The sequence below is a fragment of the Macrotis lagotis genome, chromosome 2, assembly GCF_037893015.1.
Source record: "Macrotis lagotis isolate mMagLag1 chromosome 2, bilby.v1.9.chrom.fasta, whole genome shotgun sequence".
Lineage (NCBI taxonomy): Eukaryota > Metazoa > Chordata > Mammalia > Peramelemorphia > Peramelidae > Macrotis > Macrotis lagotis.
This window is the reverse complement of record NC_133659.1, coordinates 255,963,678-255,991,585: the sequence shown is the minus strand read 5'-3', so window position 1 is coordinate 255,991,585 and position 27,908 is coordinate 255,963,678. Positions and strand designations below refer to the sequence as shown.

The 27,908-nt window shown below is 42.6% G+C and overlaps 1 protein-coding gene across 3 annotated transcripts; it reads left to right on the top strand.

The window, feature by feature from the left end:
- The first annotated feature begins 321 nt into the window (after positions 1-321).
- On the top strand, positions 322-27,908 carry ACVRL1 (activin A receptor like type 1). Of its 3 annotated transcripts, none has more exons than XM_074225888.1 (10): positions 322-736; positions 10,124-10,190; positions 12,460-12,717; positions 13,150-13,361; positions 13,692-13,791; positions 14,419-14,565; positions 15,177-15,452; positions 16,181-16,378; positions 23,078-23,208; positions 24,758-27,908. In XM_074225888.1, the coding sequence occupies exons 2-10, from the start codon at positions 10,148-10,150 to the stop codon at positions 24,890-24,892; spliced, it is 1,500 nt and encodes a 499-aa protein (XP_074081989.1). In that variant the 5' UTR covers positions 322-736; positions 10,124-10,147; the 3' UTR covers positions 24,893-27,908. The 3 variants fall into 3 exon arrangements, with proteins under 3 accessions (XP_074081989.1, XP_074081990.1, XP_074081991.1); XM_074225889.1 differs by lacking the exon at positions 322-736 and adding an exon at positions 4,595-4,613; XM_074225890.1 differs by lacking the exon at positions 322-736 and adding an exon at positions 9,880-10,031.

The window sequence follows — 27,908 nt, the reverse complement described above, 5'->3', positions numbered from 1 at the left end:
CCCTGGACCCTCCCCAACCCCCTCCCCGCCCCACTTCACATAGAGCAACTAGTCCAGTTGAATTGAGGATGGCTTGAATGTGGTGACTCAAGCCCAAAGACGAGGGGGGGGCTACAGTATCGCCCCCCCTATCCCCATCCCCATCTCCATCCCCGTCTCGGGGCAAAGTCAGGGAGCTGGAGCTGGGGCTGGGTTGGCTGGAGGGAGCAGCGGATGTGGGAGGTTTGTGGAGGGGGCGCGGGGGAGACCGGAGGGAACGGTCAGCTGGCGAGGAAGAGGGGGGAGGCGGCCCCATCCACAGGGAGAGGGGGCGCTCCGTGGAAACGCGTTTGGCAATAGGAAACGCTATATTAGAGGGGAGGGAGTGGCGGAGCAGGGCCAGGAAGGAAGAAGCTGGAAGAAGACACTTTCCAGCTCCTGCCCCCTTCCCAGTCTGGCCCGGGTGCCGGCTGGCCCAGCGAGCGCCCCCCCGGGACCCAGCCGGCCCGGATAGAGGATCGAAAGCATCCCCACCCTCTCCCTGGGCCCCCAAGGGTCCGAGGACCCCAGCGAGCGGCCCGGCAGCCCAGCATCCGCAAGCCAAATCCAGAGGAGGAGGAGGAGGAGGAGGAGGAGGTGTTAGGGGCGGGGGAGGAGGAGAGGTGCTGGCCTGAGTCCAAACCTCCCCCACCCCCACCCCCCAGCCCAGGCCCAGGCCTCCTAGCCCTCGAGTCATAGCCCAGGGCAGCGCCGGGAGGTGAGTTGGGGTCAACCCTGGGGGAGTGGGGAGGGGGCAAGTTCGCTGGTTTCCAGGCCTGAAGCCCATATTGAGATTCCAGGAGGGATAACTCTTTTTCCAGAAAACCTCAGCCTTCTAACGGGTCTTCCCACAACTTCCACTCCGTAGGCCTAAACCTAGATCTGGTCCACAACACATGGAGGTAACTAGTGCAATGATGTTGTTTAGGTAACTCAAAGGCTTTGGAATTCCCAAGATTATCTTCCCATCTCTCCATCAGACTTGACACTACACTAATTAGATCCCCATCCCCTGCATCAAGATGTTGATTTGCGGAATTAAAGGGGTGGATGAGGCCTCTTATCTTCTAGTCTGGTCCCAGGACTGAGCCCCTCGGGCTGATCTTGTTAGTTCCTGGAATCTCCCCCCAACTCTGCTTTCTCCAGATTGGTGCCACCAATCGTCCTCTCTATGTCTGTTCTCTTCATGACCCCATTCCCTCACTTTTTTTCAGTACTTAAGGTCACTTGTCCTAGTTCTAGAGTGTATAGCGCCTTTTCTGAATTAATTTAGTTCAATTTAACAATCTTTTAAGACCTATTCTAGGGGGCGGCTAGGTGGCCTAGCAGATAAAGCACCGGCCTTGGAGTCAGGAGTGCCTGGGTTCAAATCCGGACTCAGACACTTAATAATGCCCTAGCTGTGTGGCCTTGGGCAAGCCTTGCAAAAACCTAAAAAACAAAAAAGGAAAAAAGAGACCTATTCTGTTACAAAGTCCTGAGGGTACAAAGATAAGATAGAATCCTGCTCTTAAGGAGTTTGATATCTGAATGGCAGAGCGTGGAAATAAGAGGATGTGAGATAAATGCAAAGTAGAGATTCAGGTAAGATGTGATGAGACTCTTAGGGAGGGGGAAAAAAATCACTGGAGGCTGGGGTGGGAGTGGGGACTCAAGAGTGATTTTTTGGAGGAAGTGTGAAAAGAAATGGGGATTAGAAAGCTGATGATAGGGGTAGTGGGATCCTTTTCAGGAATGTGATATGATGAAGAGTGAAGGGGGAGGGGACAGTTAAGGTGGCACAGGATAGAGTAGTGACCCTAGAGGACTTGAATTCAAATTTGCTCTCAGACACTTGATACTTACTAGCCGTGTGATCCTGGGCCAAGTCACTTAACTCCATTGACTCACCCAAACCAACCAACTAAACAAAAAAAACCAGGAATGAAGAGATGTAGGTCAGAGCCATACATCTTTAGATGCTTAGCATTCTGTCATTGTTTCTCTCTCCTGTTTGTTTCTTTCCTTAATTTTTCCACTTTGATTTTTCTTTTCTTAACCCTTACTATGTCTCAAACAGGATTTGGAAATTCATAGCCTTCACAACTGATAATAAAATGTCAACAGTGGAATTCAATAAAGGTATTTGGTACTGTTTTAGGCAAAGGTGCCTATTTTATAGGAACCAGATTAAAATGCAATTGGGAAATGTTTAACAAAGTACAAGTGCTATATTATATAGATAATGTTAATTTGTGGTTTTCTAAGTCAATATGTCATCAACAAGGAGCCATATGTGTGATTTAGTAGTCCCACTTTCTATGAGAGTTTGACAGTACTTTGCAGAGGACTTTGAATGCCAGGCTCAGAGTTTGCATTTTATTTGGTAGATGGTGGGAGTTACTGAAAGTTTTGGAGTAGAAGCATGAGCAAAATCAACTATTTTTAGATTGATAACTTCCTAAGGGCCTCAAGGAAGGCTGCAGAATTTCACCAGGAGTTCCTTTTTGTTCCCTTGGATCCAGAGATGTTTTTGAAATATAAAATCCCATGTGTGTAGGAAGAATCCAGTTGGTCTCTACCACAAGTGATGACCCTTTCCTGGCCTGAGAGTTCTGGTCTCTCCTTGACCTTTGCTTCAATTATGTCTTAGCCAGATTTCAGGGCCCTGGAGTGATTGTAACCACAACCTGACCCCATAACTCTAACCTCAAAGACACAACTCTTTTATTGCCAAAGGGAATAAAATGCCTGATAGTCAAATCCTGACTTTGATACTAACTTAACTGTGTGACTTGTGCTTGGACCTGATGATCTCAAAGGTCCCTCCAAATTTAAAGGTTTAGTCTTCCTGAAGGGTGAATTGGGATTGGATCTATGTCTTCCATAGTCTCCCCAGTCCAATGTACTTTTAGCCACTCTGAAAAAGGAAATAGTGGAAATTCTACTGGAATTTCAGTCAGAAGGTTAGGATCTTAAAAGGATTCTATAAAGCATAGATTTTCTGGTAATGTTTAACAAGAACTGAGAGTGTGTGTATGTGTGTGTGTGTGTGTGTGTGTGTGTGTGTGTGTGTGTGTGTGTGTGTGTTTGTGTGTGAGTGTGTGTTGGAGGGAACAAATGTATCCAGATATACTTTTTTTCTTAGATTTTATTTATTTTGAGTTTTACAGTTTCCCCCCAATCTTGTTTCCCTCCCCACCCCTAGAAGACAGTCTGTTAGTATTTACATTGTTTCCATGGTATATATAATGATCCAGATATATTTTAAATTTGATTTTCATTATTAAATTTTCTCCATCATTTTCTTAAAGCCTGAATATCAACAAAACAATAAATCAAGTTTTGATTTGTAGCATTTGCCAATTTTTGAGGTATAGATGCTCACATTGAAAATTTAACAATGGACAAGGGAGTACCAACTAGTTTGGCTTAAGTCCTATTTATTTTTTAAATTTATTTTTATTAAAGATATTATTTGAGTTTTACAATTTTCCCCCCAATCTTGCTTCCCTCACCCCCCCCACAGAAAGCACTCTGTCAGCTTAAGTCCTATTTCTTACAGAAAACCTTTCCTGAGCACCCTATTTAGTGTACTTCCCACCCCCAAATTGTTTTGTACTGACTTATCTGTGTATATTTTGCACTCAAAGTGTCTTTCACTTATTAAGTGGTTAACGCATTTGATTTGAGGATGATTTTGCAGGAAAGAACTTTAGAGAATTTATCTAGTTTTACTTACTCCTTTTAGGATTCCTACCCACCGAAAGTTCCCAATCTGACCAAGGGAGAAAGGACAGGCAAGAGACTAGGCAACCTCAAGACTTAGAACTCAATGAAATTGAGGGAAGTTACAATCCTTGTCTGATCTGATCCTTACAGCAACAAACAGTTGAAGTGGCTTATCTCCATTTTTACAGAGAAGAAACCTGAGGCTCAGAAAGATTCTGCTACTTACCTACAGTGTTAAGTATTCTGGCCTTGTGACTGGAGGTCTTTCCACTATTGTCCAGTGCTTCTTATAGTGACAAAAAGCACAAAAGGATTGGGGAGACTAGGAGAGATGCTCATGAAAGACCTGGATCAAGTTCCCATTCACTCTTTCAGGCAGACTAAACCTAAAGATGGACTTTTCATTATTAGAAGTATGAAGCAATATTTAAAAATATCTCAGTTCTCAAATTCTAAAGTCGAAGTCCCAGGGGTGGGAAGAAGAGGGGTCTGGAATGTGGTTGTTATAAAAGGATTAGACACTCAGGCCCAGCCTTGTCTGGTCCATTTCAATTATGTAGTCTCTGAAATAAAGCCTTTCCTGTTTTGTTTTTGGCATAAGACCAATCTGAGCTTGGTCCCCTTCTTTTGAGAACTACATCAAATTCCCTTGACCAAGTCAACTATCCCCAGAATCATAATATCTGCCCCCTCTCCCTACCTATTATGAAGCTCAAATAATATAATAGACATAAAACATTTTGCAAACCTTTTAAATGCTATGTAAATACAAGGTATTGTTGTTATTATATTATCCTTAGCCTCAAGTTTGGTGACGATTTTTTTTCTCTGCGATTTGTAATACACTCCTGCTGAACTCTACTTGTTTATAGAGAAATACAAAGGTGTGCTAATAAATATTTAACAACCAGGCTAAGCAGGGGGGAGGGGGAAGCAATGGGAGAATAGTACTGTTTAGACTTATAAAACTTTTCTCACTACAACACTAAGATATGAATAGTGCAAATATGGATATTATCATTTTACAGTTTAGAACACTAAACTTTGGAAAATGAAAATGATTTGCCAAGATTCATGTGACAAATAGTTGTTAAAGTCAGCAGTGCAACCTAGGGCTTCTGACTCCAAGTCCAGTATTTTTTCCACTGAGAACATCTAAGAACATCCACCCCCCCTGGGAAATTTTGCTAGACAGTTTTAGCAGCTTCTCCCCATAGATATACAAATACATACACATACATCTATATACATGTGAACCAGCTAGGTAAATATTAAGTGTCTGAGGTTGGATTTGAACTCAGGCCCTCCTGACTTCTGGCACAGAGATACACCTACAATCCTAACCATCCTTACATGTCCACACACACACACCCTGATACCAATATCAGACCACAATTCTACTAACATGTCCACCTCCATTCACTAATCTTTCCTTGAAGCTTTTGACTTGCCCACCTGCTGAGTGCTCTGTATTTACTAGCTAGGGGCTGTAAGCAGTGACTTCCCTTATCTAATTTTGTATAACTAATTCCCTGGTAAACAAGGGAACTCGGATATTTGATATATGACTCCTAACTCTAGCAATCTATAACTGTCTTCACCCAGATTCCCCTCCTCCTCCAGCTGGCCCTATAGAAAAGCACCAGGCCTGGCCAACAGTACCCTCCCGCATAAATGATGGCCCTTCACTTTTACGTGAGAGTCCTTTGATCTCATCCTCCTGCCCACCTGAAAGCTGTCCCTGATAGGAAAAGGGAGGTCTAGGAGGCACAATAGAAAATTAAGATACAGCTCTAGGTTCCATTTCCTCCTTTAGCTGCTAGCCTAAGGTGGGGGTGGGGTGAAGTCCAGAGGAAACAGGCCCCCAGCCCAACCAGGAAGGCTGGAACTGCCCCCAGTGGGAGAAGTGCCTGCTGTATTCAGGGTTATCCTGCTTCACTCCATTCTTCCTGCAGGAGGACCCTTCTTTTTCCTACAAAAGATTTCCTCTCCTATTGCTTGGGACCTCTGGGTTGTTTTCCAGGACACACCTGGATCTACCTCAAGGAAAATCATTCTCCTTGTCAAAGCTCCATCCCTCTTACTGTAGTCTCAGTCCATAATTATAATTCATCATGTATCACTTTAGATAGTTTTCCTTTCTTTTTTTGGTAAGATAATTGGGTTAAGTGATTTGCTCACATAGCTAGGTAAACATTAAGTGTCAGAGGTCACATTTGAACTCAGGTCCTCCTGACTCCAGGGCTGGTGCTCTAGCCACTGCACCACCTAGCTGCCCCTGATAGTTTTCAATAAGATCTCATTAGTCTATAGCTAAGAGATATTGTGGTATACTGGTTTTGGAGATAGAGAATCTGAGATCAAACCCTAGTTCTGCTTCTTACTGTTACATCCCTTTCCCACTCTGGGACTAAGTTTCTTCATCTGTAAATTATTGGGATTAGGATAAGTAGTTGCTAAGGTCCTTTCCAGATCTAAATCCTATGATTTAACAATTAGAGTATTATCTCCATTTTAACAGATAACTCTAGACCCAGAAATAATGGCAAAATTGATCAGGCAGTCAACAATCATTAAACATTAAGGAGCTTTTATATGCTAGATGCTGTACTAAGTGCTTGGGATACAAAAATAGATTTAAAAAAATAGTCCCTGCCCTAAAGGAATTTACAATCTAAAGAGAGAGATAACAAATAAGTATAAACAAAGGGAGCTATATAAAGGATAAAAAGGAAATAATTAACCTAAGGGAAAGCACTGGAATTGAGTTGGGGAAGAGTTCTTGTAAAAAGATGGGATTTTAGTTGAGACTTAAAGAAAACAAACATTTATTAAGGGCCCACTATGTACTAGGGTTATTGAATGACCTATCCAGGGTAAGAATCTTGCTCTCCACTGCTGCATTTTGCTGTTAATGTAGTTTGGTTTCAGTCCCATCTGCCTTGTGTGATCTCTTTTGAGGTTTTCTTGGGCAGTGATATTGGAGTGGCTTGTCATTTCCTTCTCCATTTCATTTTACAGATGAGGAAACTGAGGCAAAACAGGTTAAATGACTTAGCCCAAGGTTAAGCTAGTAAGTGGCTAAGGATAGATTTTTAACTCGGGTTTTTCTGCCTTCAGGTTTGAAGCTCTATCCACTGTGCCACTTAGTTACACCGTGCTGCCTTCCATTTATGTATTCTTGTCCTAGGGATTTTATTGTATTTTTATTCTGAACTTAACACTAAATAATTTGGGTGTTTTCATATACATAGTGGAATAGAGTAAGAGGATCATAAATGAAACTATAGGTCTCTAATATATACAGCTTGTCTTTCTTTTTTAAGTATAAATTCAACCATAGCTTTTAAGGCTATCCTGCTTGCGTTCATTTCTGACCTTTTGTTCTCTCATTTTAAAAAGATCTCTCTCTTTCTTCCTTTTTTCTCTCTTTCTTTCTTCCTTCTTTCCTTCCTTTCAATACTCTATCAATATCTCCCCTCAACCCTCCACCCATTCTTCATTTAAAGAGAAAAAAAAAACCCTTATGAAAAAATGTATTTCAAGCAAAAGCGATTCCTTCTTTGTCAGTGTTTGAAAATCTGTGTCTTATTCTACACCATGACCATCACCTCTCTGTCAAGAGGAGGGTAGCATGTTTCATCATTAATTCTCTAGGGTCATAGTTGATTATTGCATTGTTCAGAGTTCTTGAGTATGGCAAAGTTGTTTTGCTTTGCAATCTTGTTATTGTGAAAATTAATTTTCTGGTTCTATGTATTTCATTTTGCATCAGTTCATGCAGATCTTTCCAGACTTCTAGGACTAGTCTTCCTAGTCTTCTCTAAAATGATCTATTTCATCATCTCTTACAATGCAACATTTCATTACATTTTGTCGGCTCTTCAGTCCTGTCCATTTTGTTTGATTCTTCATTTTCCCATTGGTATTTTCCTGGCAAAGATATTGGAGTGGTTTGCCATTTCCTTCTCTAGCTCATTTTATAGATGAAGAAACCGAGGCAACTAGAGTTAAGTGACTTTCCTAGGTTCACTGAGGAAGTTGAGCCTTCCTCTAGACCCAGGGTTTTCTTTATCCACTAAACCACTTAACTGCCCATTGATTATATTAATATACCATGAATATTATTTAATCATTTCCCAACATTTATCAATTTCCATTTATTGAAGGCAACAGGGTTAAGTGACTTGCCAAGGTCATACAGTCAGGCAATTATTATGTGACTGAGGAGAGATTTGAACTCAGGTCCTCCTGAATCCAGGGCTGGTGCTCTATCCACTGCACCACCAAGCTGCCCCTATCTTCATTAATTTGTTGCTGTAAAAGGGTGACTATGAACAATTTTGTTGTTGAGTTCTTTTCCTTTTTCTTTTATTTTCTTGGGGCATAAACCTCATATCCTAGAACCTAATGGATCAAAAGGTAGTGATCAATTAGTGACTTTTTGGAAACTATTCCAACTTGCTTTTCAAATTGGTTAAACCAACTCATAGTTGCACCAAGAATATATAGGGGTCCAATTTGCTTTTCTTTTGTTGTTTGTCACCTAACTGGGTCCTTGTTTTCCCATAGCCCCTCCAACATTTGCCATTTTCATTTTTTTTTATCTTTGACAATCTGATTAGAGTAAGGTAGAACATCTGAGTTCCTTTCATTTCATTATATTAGATTTCAAATATTGGAACATTTTGTCATATTGTTGTTGATTGCTTGAACTTCTTCCTTTGTAAAATATTCATTCATATCCTTGGACCAGTTTTCTACAGGAGAATGACTTTCAACATTGAATCTTTGACAAGTAAGGAGTGGGAGGGAATAGTGAGTTAGAGTTGGGCTGGGAACTTCAGATTATAGCATGCTCCATCATTCTTGTTCCCTTCAACCCCCAGTCAGCTGGGGTCACAGGGTTTCACTTCTCTCTCCCATTGCAAGGTCCCCCTTCCTCCACATTTCTTCCCAGGAGAAATAAAGAGGTTGTTACTAAAGATACACTAAGGAGAATGGAGGGCATTCAGAGAATGTACTACACTTTTACTCTCAGCAGCCAGGGGGCTGAGCTGGGTTAGGAGTGGGACTAGATATGGTTTCCTTCCAAGACTCATCCTTCAGATGTTGTTGGCAAATCACAAAAACTGCCTAAGGTCCTTCAATTGTAAAATGAAAAAAGACCCTAAGGTCCATTTCCAGATTTAGGATCTTATAACTTGGAGGGTTCCCAAAGGGTCCCCAGCCTCTTGTTTCTCATCCTAATTCATAGCATAATATGACTGAAAGCTGAAAAAGACTTTATCAGTCATCTATCTAGACCAACATCCTCTTTTTTTTCCACATAAGGAAATGGTAGCCTTTCTCAAGATCACCCAGGTAGTAAATAGCAGTCTGAGATTTAAATCTAAGTCCTTTGCTGTTTCCATTGCATATAAAAAAGAATTGAATGGGATGTCAGAAGATATTATTATGTGACTTTGGTCAAGTCACAGCCCCTCTTCTCTTCAGTTTCCTTATCAGAAAGAGTAGACTAGATGATTTCTAAGTTTTTTCTCATCCTAATATTCTCTGATGATAAGTAGGAATGGAAATAGATAAGCCTAGGCCTACCTTGCTTTTGGACTACAGTGACTTGGTCCATCCTAGGAATGTGGCTACAGTGGCTTCCCCCACCCCCAAGTGCTTTCGTGACTCCTCTGTGCTCTATCCAGACCCCAATCTAAACAATCTTGATTCCTGTTCCCAGCCTGGCGGGACGGTGAATGGCAGGAAGTGGAGACAGTCGCCTGTTTATGCTTTAGGCCGCCAGGGCTGGGAGGGGCAAGGAAGAAAGTGGTATTGGGGCAGGGGAGAGTTAGGGTAGATGACCAAGCAAGGGACAAGGGAAAAGGGTCAAAAGGGATGCTTGAAAAGTAGCAAGAATGTCAGATAGGATAAACATAGGATGAAGTCAGGACAAGAGAATAGTAGTGGGCCAAGAACTAGGAAACTACTTTTGTATGCCTCAAACTGCCCTGGTGACCAGTCTTACCACTCTGCTCTAAACTCAGTGGCCGGCATAAGAGGATCGGGTGCTTTCATAACCTCTGAGTCACTCATACTCCATCTCCTCTCCTCCTTCCCCTTCCCCCTCTGCACACCCTTTACTCCTCCCAGTTGGTTTCCACTGGGGAAGTTGGCCCGGACTTCCCTTGCAAAGCCACTCCCCAGAGTGAGCTGCATGGGAAGGGAGGAGGACACCCCCCCCAACCCCTGCAAAAAAAAAAAAGCCCAACAAAACATCACTCATCACTCACAACTCTCAAGGATTCTGGGTGGGAAGGGCATTTTGGGGGACTTCATGAAGGACTGGATGTAGGGTCAGGGTCTGAGATCTCACTACCTTTCTTCACTACTCCCTCTCTAGGAGGAGGCCCTCAGTCCCCCTGGGATGGATCTGCTTATGCTGCTGCTGGCTCTGGGCCTGGCTAATGGTAAGTTTTTAATGAGGTGGGGGAGTAGGACCTTGAAACTCATCTAGGCTCAGGGCAAATGGGATGACTAGAGAAAGGATTCTAAATAGGAACTAGGGATGCTGCTCCAGCTTTGTCTTGGCATCTGAGCTGGATTTGGGGGATTAAGGGCAGGAAGAGAGAACCTCTTGTAGGACTTCTGAAATGGTAGCCAAAGGCAATGGGTTGATAGAAGGGGAGTATTTAGGTAATTGAGAGAGGAGAGATAGTGGATGAAGGCTAAAGCAGAGGGGAAAGAATGCAGACTGATATAAAGAAATGCCTGAGAAAGAAAATGAGATACTCTTCATAACTGAACCCCAGACCACTTTTTTCCATTTGATCCAGTGAAATTCATAATCGCTCTTTCCCTGACTCTTTCTCTGTCTCTCTGTCTCTGTCTCTCTCTCTCTCTCTCTCATATTTGCCAGCAGCCCCATTATAATAAATAGTATTAATAATCTTTGTAAACAGAATTCAAGGCAGAAGGGACATAAAGATAATCCAGTTAGAATCACAGAATTTTAGGTCTCAAAGCAACTAGATAGTTAAGTCTCTCATTTTATAGGTAATAACAACAGCTCATATGAGAGACAGAAAAAGCTGGGTTCAAGTTCCACTTATAATAATATACTTACTGTGTGACCCTGGGCATCTCATGAAATCTCTGGGTACCCTCAGACAACTCTCTAAACTTCCAAACCTGAAGAAGAGGTATAGATCTGTATTGATAGAAGCAGTTTCTTTACTGGATTGCCTCTTGTCAATAAAATCAGGGCTCTCATTCACCAAAAACAACTCACATCTTTCTGGACTTTAAGGTCGAAAAAACACTTTCCTCCCAATGCAAATATACCTCTTTGAAGTACTTAGTGCAAATAATATTTATCTAATTTTGCAGATTAAGAGAAATCACACAGAGGCAGGATTAGAACCTAATTAGAACCTGTCTCCTGAGTCTCTATTCCCTTCACCATTTTATTGCTTGTCTGAATTTGTAGCTTTTTTTTTCTTTAATTTCTTCACTTTGATTTTTTTCTCTTAACTCTTGCTGTATCACAATCAGAGTCTGAGAGGAAGCATTTTTATTCCTTGCGGGATCAGAGAAGCCTTTGAGTAATTGTGAACACCTGTGTCCAGAGAAGGGAAAGAATCAATTATCAGTGAATGGGGGAAGGTGGGACTCGGCTGCAAGTCTATTAGAGAAGCCAGGGTTTAGTTGTGAGTAAAGGACCTCGTTCTTTGTAGGTCCATCTTTATGGTTAGAAATGAAGCAGGTGGGAAAGGTGGTGGTTTCTCTTTCAGAAACCTGACCAAATATTTGAGAGATGGAGTAGAAGAAAGGGGTGATAGGAGAGGAGACTTGGGATAGAACAAATGAGGGAATGGAATGGAGTGAACATGGAGGAATGGCTGAATTTGAGGAGATAATGTAAGAAAGAAGTAAGAGTAAGGTTATAGCCCAGCTCTCTTAGGAGTCCTCATCCTTTTCTGCTTGAGGCTTGATCTAAACTTAGTCCCATTGAGGGGAATTGGAGTGGAAAGGTTATTTGGTTTAACTGTTGGGAATAGCTTTAACCATGGCCCTTGGTCTCTTGTATGGATTTTTGGGGAAAGAGAGCCAAGAGGGAGAGCCAAGCTATGAGAGCCCTTGAAGGTCTGGGTGGGACCAGCAGAATTTGGTGGTGGTAGTGATGAAGGAGAAGGGTGTCATTCTTTCCTTTCTCTGCTCTCCCTCCCCCATCTCTAAGATTGTGCTGGGAAGATTGAGCTAAATGTAATGGAGCTGGTTGGTAAATGGGGGTAGGAGAAACCCTTAAAGGTCTAAGGTAGGAGTTGGATTCCTAAACCCAGAGTGAGACTCAGAACAGTGATTGACTATGCCTCCTAGACTTGAAGGTAGCCATGATTATAATGGGAAGAATGTGGGAGCTGGAATTAGATCTGGATTCAAATTCTAACTTAGTTACTCTGTTCATGTGGTTGTATAAATATTGCCTCCATTATCCTTTCTTTCAATGCATGAATCTATGAAAAGGCCTATCTTGGGGTTACAAGCTAAGGATATAAGGCAATAGTGATAGAAATGCATTGCAGTAGGGCAAATCCTGTTGTAGTTGTTGGCTCTGAGCTCCTCTTCTATGGGATCCTGGGGTCCAATTTCAGGGTGTAAGTATGTGTTGGAGTTTCCCATATTGGGATTCAGGATTTCAAGTCCCTGAGTAATTCCTTCTGTCCTTCTGTCTGTCAGGTGGTTCTGCCCTGTCCTCACCCAACTCTCTCTTGACCTGTGCCTGTGAGAACCTCAACTGCAAGGGATCTTCAACCTGCCGGGGGTCTTGGTGTACTGTGTGGCTGGTAAAAGAGCCAGGGGAACAACCCCAGATGTCCCGGGGCTGTGGTAACCATCATTACCAAGAGATGTGCCTGGGACTGCCCACTGAGGTCTATGCCTATCACTGCTGCTACCAGCCTCTCTGCAACCTCAACATCACCTTGAAGCTAGCAAGTGCGGGTCTCTTCTGCCCACAGCCCTTCTCACCTAGCTAGGATCTCTGCTTCCCCTGACCTGCTTTCCCCTATATATACCACATTCTGTTCATCCTTCTAGCTCAATCTTGAGTTTCTAGTCAATTGAGTCCTGATCCACCAGTCCAAAAAGCTCTCACCATCACTGATTTTTAAGGGTCCCCTGGGAGTGGGAAGGTTTAGGCTACCCACCCTATTTCTCTCTCCATCTTGGACTTGGGACTAGGTGTATTCTCCCCCCTGCGCCCAGAGATAAAATAAAGATTACAATCCATGTTTATCTGTACCCAATTTGGGCTTCCCAGAGCCCAGTGAGAGAGGATTATTAGAATGGAATAGGGTCTTGACTGGTTCCCTGGGGAATGAGTTTCTTACAGAAAGTGGATCTCAATTGCTTCTCCACTTTCACCAGCCACATCAACCCCACCAGAGGAACCCCATCGAACTAACCATCTGCCACTGATCTTGGGCCCTGGGCTGGCTCTGCTGGTCCTCCTGGGACTGGGGGCCCTGGGCCTGTGGCGTCTCAGTCGGAGGCGTGAGAAACAGAGAGCCTTGCACAGTGACCTGGGAGAATCCAGCCTCATCCTGAAGGCATCGGAGCTGGGGGACAGCACACTGGGGGTGAGGGCCTCAGAGTTTCGGGGACACTTAAAGAAGGGGAGAAGATGTCAGTGAAAGAGATGGCAAGATAGAATGAAGCAGAGAAAGAAATGGTTGGAAATATTAATGAAGCAAGGAAGAGATAGATGGACACAGAGATGGAGAAAGAAAGGGAGAGGGTAACATAAGGATCACATTAAGACAGAGAAAGGGAAAAAGAGAGATTGCTTTCCAGTCCATCATGAGTCCCAACATGGCTGGAGACTCCCAGAAGAGAGAGAGAGAGAGAGAGAGAGAGAGAGAGGAAGAGAAGGAAACTGTCTTCTTATACTTTTTCCTCGATAACTCCAGGACCTTCTGGACAGTGACTGCACTACAGGCAGTGGTTCAGGCCTCCCCTTCCTAGTCCAGCGGACAGTGGCTCGGCAAATTGCTCTGGTGGAGTGTGTGGGTGAGATGGGGAGTGGGGCGGGAGTTAAACAAGAGTTACCTTATGTGCATGGGGGAAGGTTTATGATAAGGGAAGGGTTGCCTTGTATGTTGGAGGTGAGAGAGAAAGAGAGGTGAGAGAGGAGCTATCCTATGGAGAGTAAAAAAGGGGTCACCCCGTGTGGGACTAGGAAGGAATGAGGTTAAGAGAGGTTCTATTCTGTGGTGAGGGAGTTGGGGAAGGAGGCAAGATAGGTCATCCTCTGGGGAGAGGGGACAAGTCATAAGGGAAATAGGATAAGGTCTGTCCAATGGGGAGGAGGGAGACAAAAGAGGTATAATCCTGTGATTAGGAGGATAGGGGGGAGTAAAGGAGGGAGTCTTCCTTTGGGAAGAAGGGGAAGTGAGAGACCATACTGTATGTTGTGGGGCAGAAAGAATACAAGTGAGGGTTTGTTCTGTGGGTGTTGGAGGGAAATGGGATGAGGAGATTAAGAGACTAGGGTCATACTGACATTGGTTGGTTTAAGGTCTGAAATATGGCCAGGGTTGGGTCATGTAGCTAGAGTTGAGGTACAGTATGAGGGTCTGTTCAAGAGTGGGGCTGCCTGATGCATGATCCTCTCCCGTTCTCTCACCACTCCCACAGGGAAGGGCCGCTATGGTGAAGTGTGGAGGGGCCTATGGCATGGTGAGAGTGTGGCAGTGAAAATCTTCTCCTCCCGGGACGAGCAATCTTGGTTCCGAGAGACTGAAATATACAACACAGTGCTCCTCAGACACGATAATGTTCTTGGTGAGCAGACTGGACCAGCCCCAGCCCCACCTCCTCAACACACACAAACACACATACCACAAAGACACATTCACACACACACACACACACACACATCTATAATGGAGCAGAAAAGAGCACTACTTGATCTGGGAAGAGCTGAGTTCTCACCTCAGCTATTTGTTGTTATTCAGTTGTTTTTCAGTCATGATGACTCTTCATGACCCCATTTGGAGTTTTCTGGGTAAAAATACAGGAGCAATTTGCCATTTTATTCTCTAGGTCATTTTACAGATGAGGAAACTGAGACAAACAGGGATAAGGGACTTGGGCAGGATCATAAAGCTCCTAAGGGTTGAGGTCAGATTTGAACTTCTGACTCCAGGCCTGGTGCCACCTAATTTGTCCTTAGCTGTTTGTAACCCTGGATAAAATACCTCACTCTCTAGACTAGATCTAGTTTTATCATCTAGATAGATCCTTCATTGCCCACCTGAAAGGGCTGTTGTGAGGATGTTGCTTTGGAAATCTTGAAAACTATAAAGATGCAAGTGATTAGGAACCTCATGGTAGAAGGTGCTGCTTCTGAAGCCTAATCCTGTTCTGGTCCCCTCTACTTCCCCCTGCCCCAGGTTTCATTGCTTCTGATATGACTTCCAGAAACTCCAGTACCCAGCTGTGGCTGATCACCCATTACCACGAGCATGGCTCCTTGTATGACTTCCTGCAGCGGCAGCCGCTGGACCGAGGACTGGCCCTGAGACTGGCCCACTCCATTGCCTGTGGCCTAGCTCACCTTCACGTGGAGATCTTTGGAACCCAGGGCAAGCCAGCCATTGCCCATCGGGATCTGAAAAGTCGAAATGTTCTGGTCAAGAGCAACCTACAGTGCTGTATAGCAGATCTGGGTGAGGAGTCAGTAGAATGGGGCCAGCCTGCCAATGGGTCAGTGAAGGAGCTGACCTGGCCAGATCCTGGAAGGGAAGGCTGGTCCTGTAATTTGGGTCTAGGTTCTCCTGTAGGAAGGGAGCCAGGGAGGTGTGTGTGTGTGGGGGGGGGGGGGATCTCTCTGCTTCCTTTTCTGTTTTTCTCTGCCTCTTTTGTGATTCAGACTCTGTAGGTCTCTCTACCTTTCTGGGGCTGCAGAGGCAGTCAGCCTGGCTAAGATCCTCAGAGACCTGGATTTTAGTGCCCACTTTTGGTATGTCCTGGTGATACACTTTGGAGCAAGTTGCTTTACTGCTCTTCCTTTGCAAAGTCTTAAGTTCTATAGGAAACTGAGGGGTTACTATACAGGCAATGAGCCAGGTGAAAAAGCAAGGCAAGAAGCTGTTATTACCTCATGGGATTCTGTGGAAACATCTCAATTAAAGTCTCTTGGAAAAGTTATAAAAATGAGATGTTATAATTCTCCCTTCTCTTCATGTGTGTCTGTGTTTAAGTGTGGATTTTTATGATTCTATCTTCATTTCCCAGTCTTCATCTCTCTGACCTTCCCTCTTCTTCCCTGTCTTCTTCCTGGTTTTCTCTTCTGGGTCCTAGACCTTGGGGAATACCCTGAGAAGGAGAAACTCTGGGTGGTACATTGAGGTCATGGGACCCAGAGCCTCAGATGATGAAGCAATGGTACCCACAGGCCTGGCAGTAATGCATTCCCAGGGCAGTGACTCCCTGGACATCGGCAACAACCCTCGGGTGGGCACAAAGAGGTACATGGCACCAGAAGTATTAGATGAGCAACTTCGCACTGACTGCTTTGAATCCTACAAGTGGACAGACATCTGGGCCTTTGGTCTGGTGCTATGGGAGATAGCTCGTCGGACCATAGTGAATGGTGAGTGATACTGTTTTACCTTGACCAAGTTATCCTTCTCCCTGGATTACTGATGGCCTAATGAGCCGACTCCCTAGTATCCAGACTAGTTATCAGTGACAGAGGAAGGTGGGATTGGCAGATGGGGTAGAGATTCAGTGGAATGGTGTCTATGTTGGGTATCTGTGCTTTGTAAAGAGTGCTGGTTCTTGGCAGAAAAAGAGAGTAGATTATAGATTACACATGGTCAATGCATTGATTTGGTTTTCATTTCTTTGTTACAAGGGTGACAGCTATTTTAAAAAAAGAATCAAAGGAACATTTTCTTAAAGTGAATTTAGACTTATGCAGTCAGAAGATTTGGGTTGAATCCAGGTTAAGTGTAGGTGATTACTACTGGGGTGGTTTTGCTAAATTATGGAATCATTTCCACCTTCAGTTTCTTTAACCTTTAAATGACTTTTATAATGCTATTGTCTGCCACAAGGGGTCTTGTGAAGAAATCAATTTGTAAATTTTTAAGGTGTTTTAGAAATGTGGGCTATTATTATTCCTATCATTTTCATTTCCTTTTTTATGGGATTCAGATAGAAATAGTCCTGAGACTCTTGCTATCCTACTTTATAATTAATGTTCTACATGGTATATTGCTCAAGGGAGCTGTCTGGAGTTGAGTAGAAGTATTCAGAGATTAGCTTATTCTATGTAAGCTCATGGAAAGCATAGACAGGATACTTCCAGTAGCAGAGAAGATTGTGATGCATGTACATGATGTTCTCTCCACTGCTAGACCTCTGTAGTTATTCCTTCCACATAATAATTTTCCCCATCATGGTTTCGATGTATCACAGGTTAGCATCATATAGTATTTTTACTTAACATTGATCTACACATAACTTATAACCAAATATTTAACCTACTTTTTACTTTAAGGAACTGTAAGCACTGCATAAAAGAAAAAAAAAATCAGACCTTTCTCTGGTATGGAGAGCCATAAAATTTTACTCTGATTTTTCAGATTGGGGAGTGCTGTACCCATAACCTCTGTGATGTGGAAGGAATGACTGGATATTGTAAAAGCTTTTAATTTAGGGAATCTTGGAGAGCTGGGATAAAAATATCTAGTAGAATGTCTTCTTTAGTTTTTTTTTGTTTGTTTTTTTTTTTGTCGATCAATGTTATGTCCAGGCAATTGTGGGCAATAGTTTGGTTTGTGGTAATGGTCCATGATTGGTCCAATTTCTTAGTTGAATTCTCCAGAATATATTGGGAATTGTATTTATAGAATATGAATTCATCATCTGAAAATCCATTAAAAACATCTAGTTGTTGTATAATTCTAGCCACCGAGTTGTCTTGCTAAGTATTCAATAGGTGCTAAATTGTTATGGCCTGCAGTGATTTGTTGCATAGTTTCTACTATTTCCTTAAATGAAATTAGTATTAGTAAGAGACATCATGGCATAGCATACTGAATAGAGAGTTTCTTCTTGAGGATAGAAGACCTGGGTTAAGGTGCTGTCTCAGGTGTGTGTGTGTGTGTGTGTGTGTATACACACACACACACACACACACACAAAAGCTGTCTGTCCCTGGACAAGTTATTTCACATTCATCTTTACAAATTATGGAAAGGTGATGGCCTTCATTGATAGGAATATTCCCTATACCAATGAAATCACAGGTTTAATCTTCTCATTATTATTATGACTTTTTTTTTGAGGCAACTGGGGCTAAGTGTCCTGCCCAGGGTCACACAGGTAGCATCTAGGTCAGATTTGAACTGAGGTTCTCTTGTCTCCTGAGTCAATGCTTTAAGACGGTGTCACCTAGCCACCCCATATTGTGATATCTTAACAGATACTCAAAATTGTTTGCTAATGGATTTTGGCACCTGATTGGATCTACCTTGGCCATGGGACATTGATGGCTATTGCTCTCTGAATTCATGAAAACATACATCCATGATAGACACTCAAGAGACAACTAAATAGTAACAATAACAATATTGATCATAATGCCTCATATTCCTGTAGTTTTTCAAGTTTTACAAAGTAATTTTCTCATAATCATTTTATCCTCATAATCAACCTGGGAATGCTTTATTATCCTCATTTTAAAATGAGGAAACTGAGTCAAATAGAGGTTAAATGACCTGCCCAGAGTCAGAAAGTATTTGTGACTGAATTTGAACTCAATTCTTCCTAACTCAAAGGCCATTATTCTCTTCACTATGCCACTGACATTTTTGTGGATGATAAAGTTACTGTAGACAATTACTAATCTAAAGTAACACAGCTATTAAATGTCAGAACCTGGATTCAACTGAATTATTGTAGATGATAAAGCTACTGTAGACAATAACTTGTTAGTGACTGAAATCTCTCTCTTAGGGGAAGCAGGAGGACTTATGAGACCATAGTATTTAGAACTGAAAGCAAATATAACCCTCTATTTTACAAATAAGGAAATTGAAACCCAGGGAGGTTAAAGACTTGACCAGGCCAAACCCACATCCTCTGATTCCATTTCCAATGTTTTTGCTACCACTCTGGTTTGCCTCTTCCGAGTCCTAACCCCCAAGGATTCATTTGGGATGACTAAAGAGTCTTCCAGGTTAGTGGAAGGGTTGGAGCCATCTGGAATCAGGTGAGACTCCCTTCCCCAACCTAGAAGCAGGTGAGGGCCTACAATCCTCACCCAACCCAGAAGCAGACGAGCCCAGTTGTTCCTCAGGGCAAGGCAAGGCAAGCTCATTCAGCTTCACACAGACAGTGTTCATTATAAACACTGTAATCTGTTGTCAGTCCTGGCTCTGATTAAAGGCCCATTAGACATGCTTAGGCCTCAATGCAGAGCTGATTAGGACGTGTAAGTCCGGAGGGGCCTGGTTGGAAGGCAGCCACCTCCAGCACAGCTGGAGCATGGCCCTAATGGGGATGTGGCCTGTGTGGTCTTGGTCTGGCTCAGTGCCTATGATCCACGAGTTTGGAGGATAGGGTAGGAAGACTGGCTATCTCTAGGCCTTGAGGTCTTTCCAGTTTGAACAAAGATTTCCTAAAAGCCTTCTGTGACTCCATAGGAAGCATCTTTTATTTTTTAAAGCATGTATTTTATAAATGCTTTTTGTTTTTAAGATCACAATTTTTCTTAATGTAACCCTGGACACTCCTACCCCCGCTGAATTGAACCTTGTAACATAACCTTGTATGAACACCTATCCACATCCTCCCCCCCAAAAAAAATCAAACAGGAGACTCACAAACATAGCAATAGCATTGTATAGAGTGTGCACCACTCCACATCTATAGTTCTCCACCTCTCTTCAGAGAGGAGGAAATTATATTTCATCATCTGTTCTTAAATTAGTCAGACTTAGTGTTGAAGTCATTATGTATATAATGTTCCTAATTCTGCTTACTTCATCCTACATCAGGGTTTCATTTTCAAATGACTCCAGTCCTTAGGCTATGGAATATTTGCATCAGAGGAAATTCCTTTCTTATATCAACAAGTATATATCCAATACTTTTTATGTGTCAGATACTATGCTAAGCACTGGCATTAAGGTTCTCCTCAGGGAGCTTACAGTCTAATGGGAAGAGCATCATGTAAATACAGAGGAGAGGGGAAGGCTCCAGTGGCTGGGGTAGGAGGGACCCCAAAGGTCATATAGCTCCTCAGGAGATAGCACTTGAGCTGAGTTTTGACAGAAATCAAAGAAAAGCAGAGATAAAGAAGGAAAGCATTCCAGGCAAGGGGAGCCATCAGTGAATGCCAAGGCCCAGAGATAGAGTAGCATTCCAGAAGGTGAAATGAACCCTCTCAGGTTATCTTCCCTTCTGCTCTTGTACATATGGACTTATTTATTTTCAGGAGACCAGGGATTGTTTTTTGTGCTTTTCCTTTGTTTCTATAGGGTCTCCCACTGCATCCAGAGACATCTCTAGTTATTCTAATTCATATATAGCCCCTGGACCCAGTTGGCTCCAGAGGAGAAAATGAGGCTGATGACTTAGCACAGCACCTCCTCATTTAAATCCAATTCATATGCTTGTCATGACATCATCTTCCCTGATGTTATGGCCTTCTTTGAGAATGGACAAAGAACAGCAACAACAAAACAATGCCAACAAATAGTAAGCAATTAATGTATCCTTATTGATTGATTTCTTAAAAAGTGAGTTTTTTAAAAATATACACTAACAAAGATAAAATTAAAGCAATTATAAGAAGTAATAATTTTGCCTAATTATATGCTAATAAATCAAACAATTTAAATGAGATAGAAGAATATTTACAAAAATATAAGTTGTCTAAATTAGCAGAAGAGGAAATAGAATTTCTAAAATGAAATTGAATAGGCCATAAATGAGCTTTCTAAGAGAAAAGCACCAGGACTAGATAGATTTATGAGTGAATTCTATTAAGTACTTAAAGATTAATGAATTCTTTTTTTTTACTTTTTTTTTTTTGCAAGGCAATGGGGTTAAGTGGCTTGCCCAAGGCCACACAGCTAGGTAATTATCAAGTGTCTGAGACTGGATTTGAATCCAGGTACTCCTGACTCCAGGGCCGGTGCTCTATCCACTGTACCACCTAGCCACCCCAAAAACATAGATTTCTTTTAAAAAGTGGCTTTTCCCTAATTCTATATTATCACTAGACCAAACAAGTACAAAGAAGTTAGTAAATGGTGAAAAGACTGGAATGTAAGGAAGGGGCCGGGTTGTGAAGAACATTTGAGCTCAAACAGTTTTACATTGATTCCAAAGTTAATAGGGAATCACTGAAGTATATTGAGTAGGGCAGTGATTTGGTCAGACCTTATGCAAATCATCTTTAGCAGCTGCTTGGAGGGTGGCTGAGAGTACTGGGGTCATTGTTGTTGTAGTACAGTCATGTCCAACTCTTTGTGACCCCATTTAGAGTTTTATTGGCAAATATACTGGAGTGATTTGCCATTACCTTTTCCAGCTCATTCTACAGAAGAAGAAACTGAGGCAAACAGGATTAAGTGATTTATCCAAGGTCACATAGCTTGTGTCTGAAGCCAGATTTGAATTTAGGAAGATGAATGTTCCTGCCTTTAAGCTAGCACTTTAACCACTGCTACACCTAGTTGCCCTAGAATACAGGGTAGTAGAAACTAAACTGAACCTGGTAGTCTGATCTGAATCATTATAGCATAATACAATGAGCATTAGATTTAGAATCAATGGACCTGAGCTTTAGTTCTGTCTCTACCTTTACTATTTGTGAGACCTTGAAGCAGTCTTCTTTCCTTCCCCAAGTCTGTTTCCTTAACAGTAAAATAACAATAACAATAGCTAGCATTTACATTGTGCTTTAAAGGTTGCAAAGAACTTTTCAAATATGATCTTATTTAATCTATATAACAACTCTGGAGAGCAGGTTATTATCATCTCCCCTTTACAGATGAGGAAACTGAGGCAGGAAGAAGCTAAATGACTTGCCAGGGATCATATAGTTAGTAAGTTAGTAAGATCAAATCTGAGCTGAAGTCCTCTGTCCAGGCTCTGAACTCTCATCACCATCTACTGCTAGAATGCACATAACATATTTTGCCTACCTCACAAGATTATTGTGGGGAAAGCTCTTTGAACAAGTACAAAATATGTGTGTGTGTGTAGTATATATAGTTTATTTTTTTTGTTTTTTATTTAAGTGTAATGAATATAAAATCCCATTGTACTTATTTTTTATATTGATTACAAAACAAAAGCATTTGACCAAGTAGAACAAAATTCATGCTCAAAAATTCTGCTATTCAACACTCACTTATTAAGCTGCCAGTCTAAGACACTGACAAAAAACGTAGTGATCCTGTCCTCAAGGATCTTCCATTCTCTAGAATGTGAGGAGGAATGAGGAAGGTACAATGTCCACAGAAATAATTATATAAGTTACAAGGATGAGGCGGCTAGGTGGCATAGTGGATAAAGCACCGGCCTTGGAGTCAGGAGTCCCTGGGTTCAAATCCAGTCTCAGACACTTGATAATTACCTAGCTGTGTGGCCTTGGGCAAGCCACTTAACCCCATTTGCCTTGCAAAAACCTAAAAAAAAAATAAGTTACAAGGAAAATTGAGGAGGGAGAGAAGATTGACAACTTGAGAAAACATTATGTCAGCCTTGGACAGAGTGGTTCTGTGAGGAGGAGATGGGGAAAAGTCCATCTTAGGCATGAGCAATGACTTGTTCAAATGCACAGAGTCAGGAGAAGGCATTCTAGGGAAATGAGGAGGGAGAGGTTACCGGGAGAAGCCCTTAAGGAATCGGAGGGAATGTGAGCAGGGAGAAAGTTGACTTGGCCAAAAGAAGAAAGGTTTTTCTTAAATGTGAACTGAAGGAAGAGAGGGGATTCCTGGGTAATGGCTTCTATTGTTTCAGTAATATAAGACACAATGAAAAGAGAACTGGGTTTGGAATCTTGGCTCTGGCACCTTCTGCCTATGTGACCTTGTAAGAGTCACTTAACATCTGTGGACCTCATCATAAAATGAAGGAATTCCCTTCTGGCTCTAAATTGACAATCTACTGATCCTATGTTCACACAGTAGTAAGAAACAGAACCAGGATGTGAAATGAAGACCTTTTATTCTAAAAACAATGACCCATATTGGGGTCCTTCCCATCCTGTACCCCGTCTCCCACCTGGGGCATGGTGTCATCATGGTGTCTCTGTTCTGTTCCCCAGGCATTGTGGAGGACTATAGACCGCCCTTCTTTGACATGGTCCCTAACGATCCCAGTTTTGAGGAAATGAAAAAGGTGGTTTGTGTTGACCAGCAGACCCCCAACATTCCAAACCGGTTGGCTGCAGATCAGGTGAGTTGGCACCTACAAGAAGAGACAGAGAGGGGAGAATGGGGAGAGGAGGAGTTCTCAACTCTAAATACTTGCAGATCCATTTTATCACAGACAAGCTCCAGGGTATAGGTGGGAAGTGGACTAGGGATGAAACAATGCTCAGAAAATGGGGCCAGGGGACACCATCTTAGAGAAACTGAATTAATCAATCAGTCAGTAAGTATTTATTAACCCCATATTATGTGCCAAGATATACCTACATATATATATATATATATATATATATATATATATATATATATATATATATATATAGGACATGAGTACATATGGATACATGGATACATATCTCCTGTCTCCTATGGAGAGTTGTAATTTGTCTAAGCTTCTCAGAGCCCTTCATTCTCTGGAGAAAGGTCAGGGAAGATTCCTCCATGCAAAAGCTTTAGGATCTCAGTTTTAGGAGGAATCTCAAACATCATCTAGTTCAACTGACATCTGCCTGGTAATCCAATGGTCACATAGGCTTAGCTTGATGACTTATAGGGAACCCACTAATAATTAACAGCTAGCATTTCTATAATGCTTCTTATGTGCCAGACACTGTTTTAAGTGCTTTATGATTATTATCTCATCTTATCCTTACAACAACTCTATTATTATCCTTATTTTACAGATGAGGTGACTGAGTCAAATAGAGGTGAAAAGACTTGCCCAAGGTCACACAGCTAGTGTCTGAGTTCAGATTGGAGATCAGATTGATTCTAGGCCTGGATTCTTTCACTCTGGGATAGCTCTACATACACACACACACACACACACCCACACACACACACACACACACACACACACACACACACACACACACTGCTAATCTCCCTCCCACCCCCCACAGCTCTGGGTAGATATTTGGAATTAAGAATTTTTACTAAGATAAGAAAGTCTACCTGACCCTGAAGTCATGAGCTGAATGGCCATACTGCCCTCCTCTGGAACCCTTGCCCTAATATGTTTTCCTAAACATATGTTGTCCTCTGCCCATCCCACCTCTTCATAGACCAAGATCTATGGTGCTGAGGGAAGGACTAGGCTACATCTGCCCAGCCTTTTGGTGAACGCTGCCCCCTGCTTTCCCTCCAAAATATCTTTGCCTGTAAGAGTCACCTTGGAAAGACTGGAGTCCCCAAGGATAAGAATTGCAATGGGGAATTTTGGAGGGAACTACAAAGGGAGTTGTTAATAGGGACAAGAACCAAATAGCATGTAGAGACAAAATAATGTTTCTCCTATTGTCTCTCTATTTCTTTCCTCCTCTTTCACCCTTTCTTTCCTCTCTCTCTCTCTCTCTCTCTCTCTCTCTCTCTCTCTCTCTCTCTCTCTCTCTCTCTCTCTCTCTCTCTCTTCAACCTGCGTCCTTCCCTTTTTACTTCCTTCATTTTTCTTCCTCTCTACTTCTCTCTCTCCTTTCTACACGTCCTCTCTCTCCCTACCTTACTCTCTATTATTTTCATTTCACATGCTTCCTATTTCCATTTCCCAATCCCTCTTCTCTCTTTATGCCATCCAGTTCCTTTCAGGTCTGGCACAAACAATGCGAGAATGCTGGTATCCCAACCCTTCAGCCCGCCTTACAGCCCTGCGGATCAAGAAGACCCTACAGAAACTTTGTGCAAATGTAGAGAAACCCAAAGTGATTCACTAGTCGTCTGGTGCCCATCCCCTCATACCCTGGGGAAGGCTGTATGGAGCTGTCTGGATTGGACCTTGTACAACTACAGAGTCTGCTTTCCTTATTATCCAGGAACTCAGGAGGAGAGGAATGGGGAGGGGAAGGTGGTCCCCTGAGAGGGCAGCTACGGCTGCTGGACTCCACGCCTCCAGCCCCCAGGTCTCCCAGCCAAAAATATTGCTGGGTCTGTAATCTGATGCCAGGGCATCTAGCCCAGTCTGAAGGAACAGTCTCCCTGACGCCTGGCTTTCCCCCACCTCCAACACACCCACACTGACCCCTCCTTCCCCAGGAAGCCTAGATCCCAGCTGGCCCCAGCTGTAGGAGATCACTGCCCTAAGATGGAATCATAGAGAAACCACCAACACCTAACTGGGGTGAGGGGGAGGGAATACCCATTCACTCTGCCACATAATTCCCCTGATTTACACCCGCACCAAGACAGACAGAAACCCCATTCTGCTCCATCTCACCTACTGCATATGCCCTTTGCCATGCCCAATCCCAGCTTCCCAGATCAGCAGAGGGGGGGGAAAGTCCCAAACCCTCATAGATGGCACCTTCCAGGGTAAGCCTCCTTGTGAGCAGGGCCATATCGTATGCCCCCTGGTGCCATGCGGACCTGGCCCTAAGCACAGCATGTCTATCTGCTAGCCAGATAACTGTATCAAGGACTGGGGCAGAGTCAGCACACCTCTGCCCAAGGAGCCCTGAGGAACGGGCTCAAATCTGAAGGTGCCCCCTGGGTCCTTGCTCTCTCCAAGATGTCATCATTAGATATGGAATATCAATTATGTGGGAAACTGCCTAGGGTCACTGAATCCTGCCCAAGTCAAATATCCTTGAACAAGTGCCCCCTCTACCCAAAACCACTTAACCTGGAATTAAATCTCAAATTTTCAAGCCTCTCCCAGGCCAGTACTGAGCAAGAGTGAGACTGATACATTGTTAGCAAGTAGAAGAAAGGTAGTCATGGTATGGAAAGATCAGAAAAGGCTAGGGCCCAGTCTGATGGGTTTCCAAAATAAATAGAATGCTATACTTGGAGTTTTCTGAACCTAAGTCTAAAATTCCACCCATCCCCAATACAGATTCATCTCCTTCCCTCATCTCTTGCCAACATACCCCACTAATAGCTAGTAGCAGATTTTATCTGAGTCTGGGAGAGGATTTAAAAAAAAAAAGAGCCTGCCTATTTTTAATAGTCCCTGTGCTAGGGCTAACCAAGCATTTATTTCCTTTATTTATTATCAGCATTTGTCATTGGGGTACCATCCTGGGACCTTTAAGTCCACAAGTTTGCTACTGTATTTAATGCCAATAATATCCTGATTGTAGCCCCTCCCATTGGGGAAAGTGGCTGCCTACTCCACTTACTGAATGTATAAAATGAAGAGGATTAAACTAGATCATCACTGGGGTCCTGTTCATTTCAAGAAGTCCATGATAAGTCCCTAACCTTGAGAAGTCTCCAGCTTTGAGTTAATAGCCACATTCTTGACAAGCAAGGCCCCAAGTTTTTGACTCTTCTTAACTTAAAGGAAGCACGAAATCAGACACAAAAGTCAGAAGGGCCTTCAGGGTCATCTAGTCCAAGTCCCTTATTTTACCTATCATGAAATATTGGCTCAATAGCCCCTGATGCCCTTAGCACCATAGGATGGAGTGCTAAGACCTGGAAATCTGACTAGGCTGATGGACTGATATGTGTCTGCTAGAACCTGGGGGGTATGGGATCAGGGGAGGATGTGGCAGAGTAGTTGGAAAGTCCAGGACAAACCCAGGTTCAGAGTCCAGGGTACATTGGCAAATGTTTCCTGTGTCCTTGGAAGATTTCCTGACTCCTTGAAAAGCTGCATCCTTCTCTCATAGTATTGAGAGATCTAAAAGCTGAAAGAGAACATGACAATTCTCATGTTCCTTAAGGAAACTCAAAGGGAAGGGAAGGTATATCGATCCATCAACTGACATTTATTGAGCTTATACTATGTTCCAGGTACTATGCTAGTCACTGGGAATACAAATACAATTAATGAACTCTTTTCTATTCGCAAGTAACCTGCATTCTAATGGAGAAAAGAAGTATATGTATGCAGAATAAATATTTTAAAAATAAATACAAATAATAGTGGAATTTACGTAGTGATTTACATTTTGTGAGTGCTTCACACATATATTATCTTGTTTGATCCTTTCATCAACCCTGGGAGATAATTATCCCCATTTTACAGATGAAGAAACTGAGGCAACTAAAAGCCAAATGACATGTCTATGATCATACAGTAAGTTGTTGAGACAGGATTCAAGCTCATATATTCCTGAGTCCAAAAATCTATCCACAGTGTCACCTATTAGTTTCAGATGGAGGACACTATCCATTGAATAGATGAAGAAAAGGTTTTGGGAGGAAGTTGGGTGGCACAGTAGATAGAACATCAGCCCTGGAGTCAGGAGGCCCTGAGTTCGATCCTGGTCTCAGACACTTGATACTTACTAGCTGTGTGATCTTCACCCAATTAGCGAAGAAAGAAAAAGAAAAAAGGGCTTCAGGTAGAAGGTAGTATATCCTGAAGGAAGAGAAGGATTTTATAAGAGGTGAAAAGAGAATGCATCCCAGGAATAATGAGGCATAGTCATGGCAGAGACAAGAGATAGAAGATCATGTGTGTGAGGTGTAGAGAGAAGGCTAGTTTGTCTGGATCACTGAAGGTAAGAAAAAGAGTAATGTTAAATGAATAGGACTGGAAAATAGACCAGGTAAGGTGTTGAAAGAATTTTAAAAGCTAAACAGAAGAACTTCTATTTAATCTTAGAAATGATATGGACCCAGTGGAATTATTGAGTAGGAAAGTGATTTGACAAGATCCACACATAATGGGGATGACTTTGGCAGTTGTGGATCTGCCTGGGGTCACACAGCTAGAAAGTAACTGAGATGGAAGTCTAACCCCATTTGATTAGGCTCCCTGTTTCAACTCCCTTAAATAAG

Coding starts and splice junctions, on each gene's coding strand:
- ACVRL1 (XM_074225888.1), top strand. CDS start 10,148: ATGGATCTGCTTATGCTGCTGCTGGCTCTGGGCCTGGCTAATG. Junction 10,191..12,459: donor GGCTCTGGGCCTGGCTAATG/GTAAGTTTTTAA, acceptor TCTGTCTGTCAG/GTGGTTCTGCCCTGTCCTCA. Junction 13,792..14,418: donor TGCTCTGGTGGAGTGTGTGG/GTGAGATGGGGA, acceptor CCACTCCCACAG/GGAAGGGCCGCTATGGTGAA.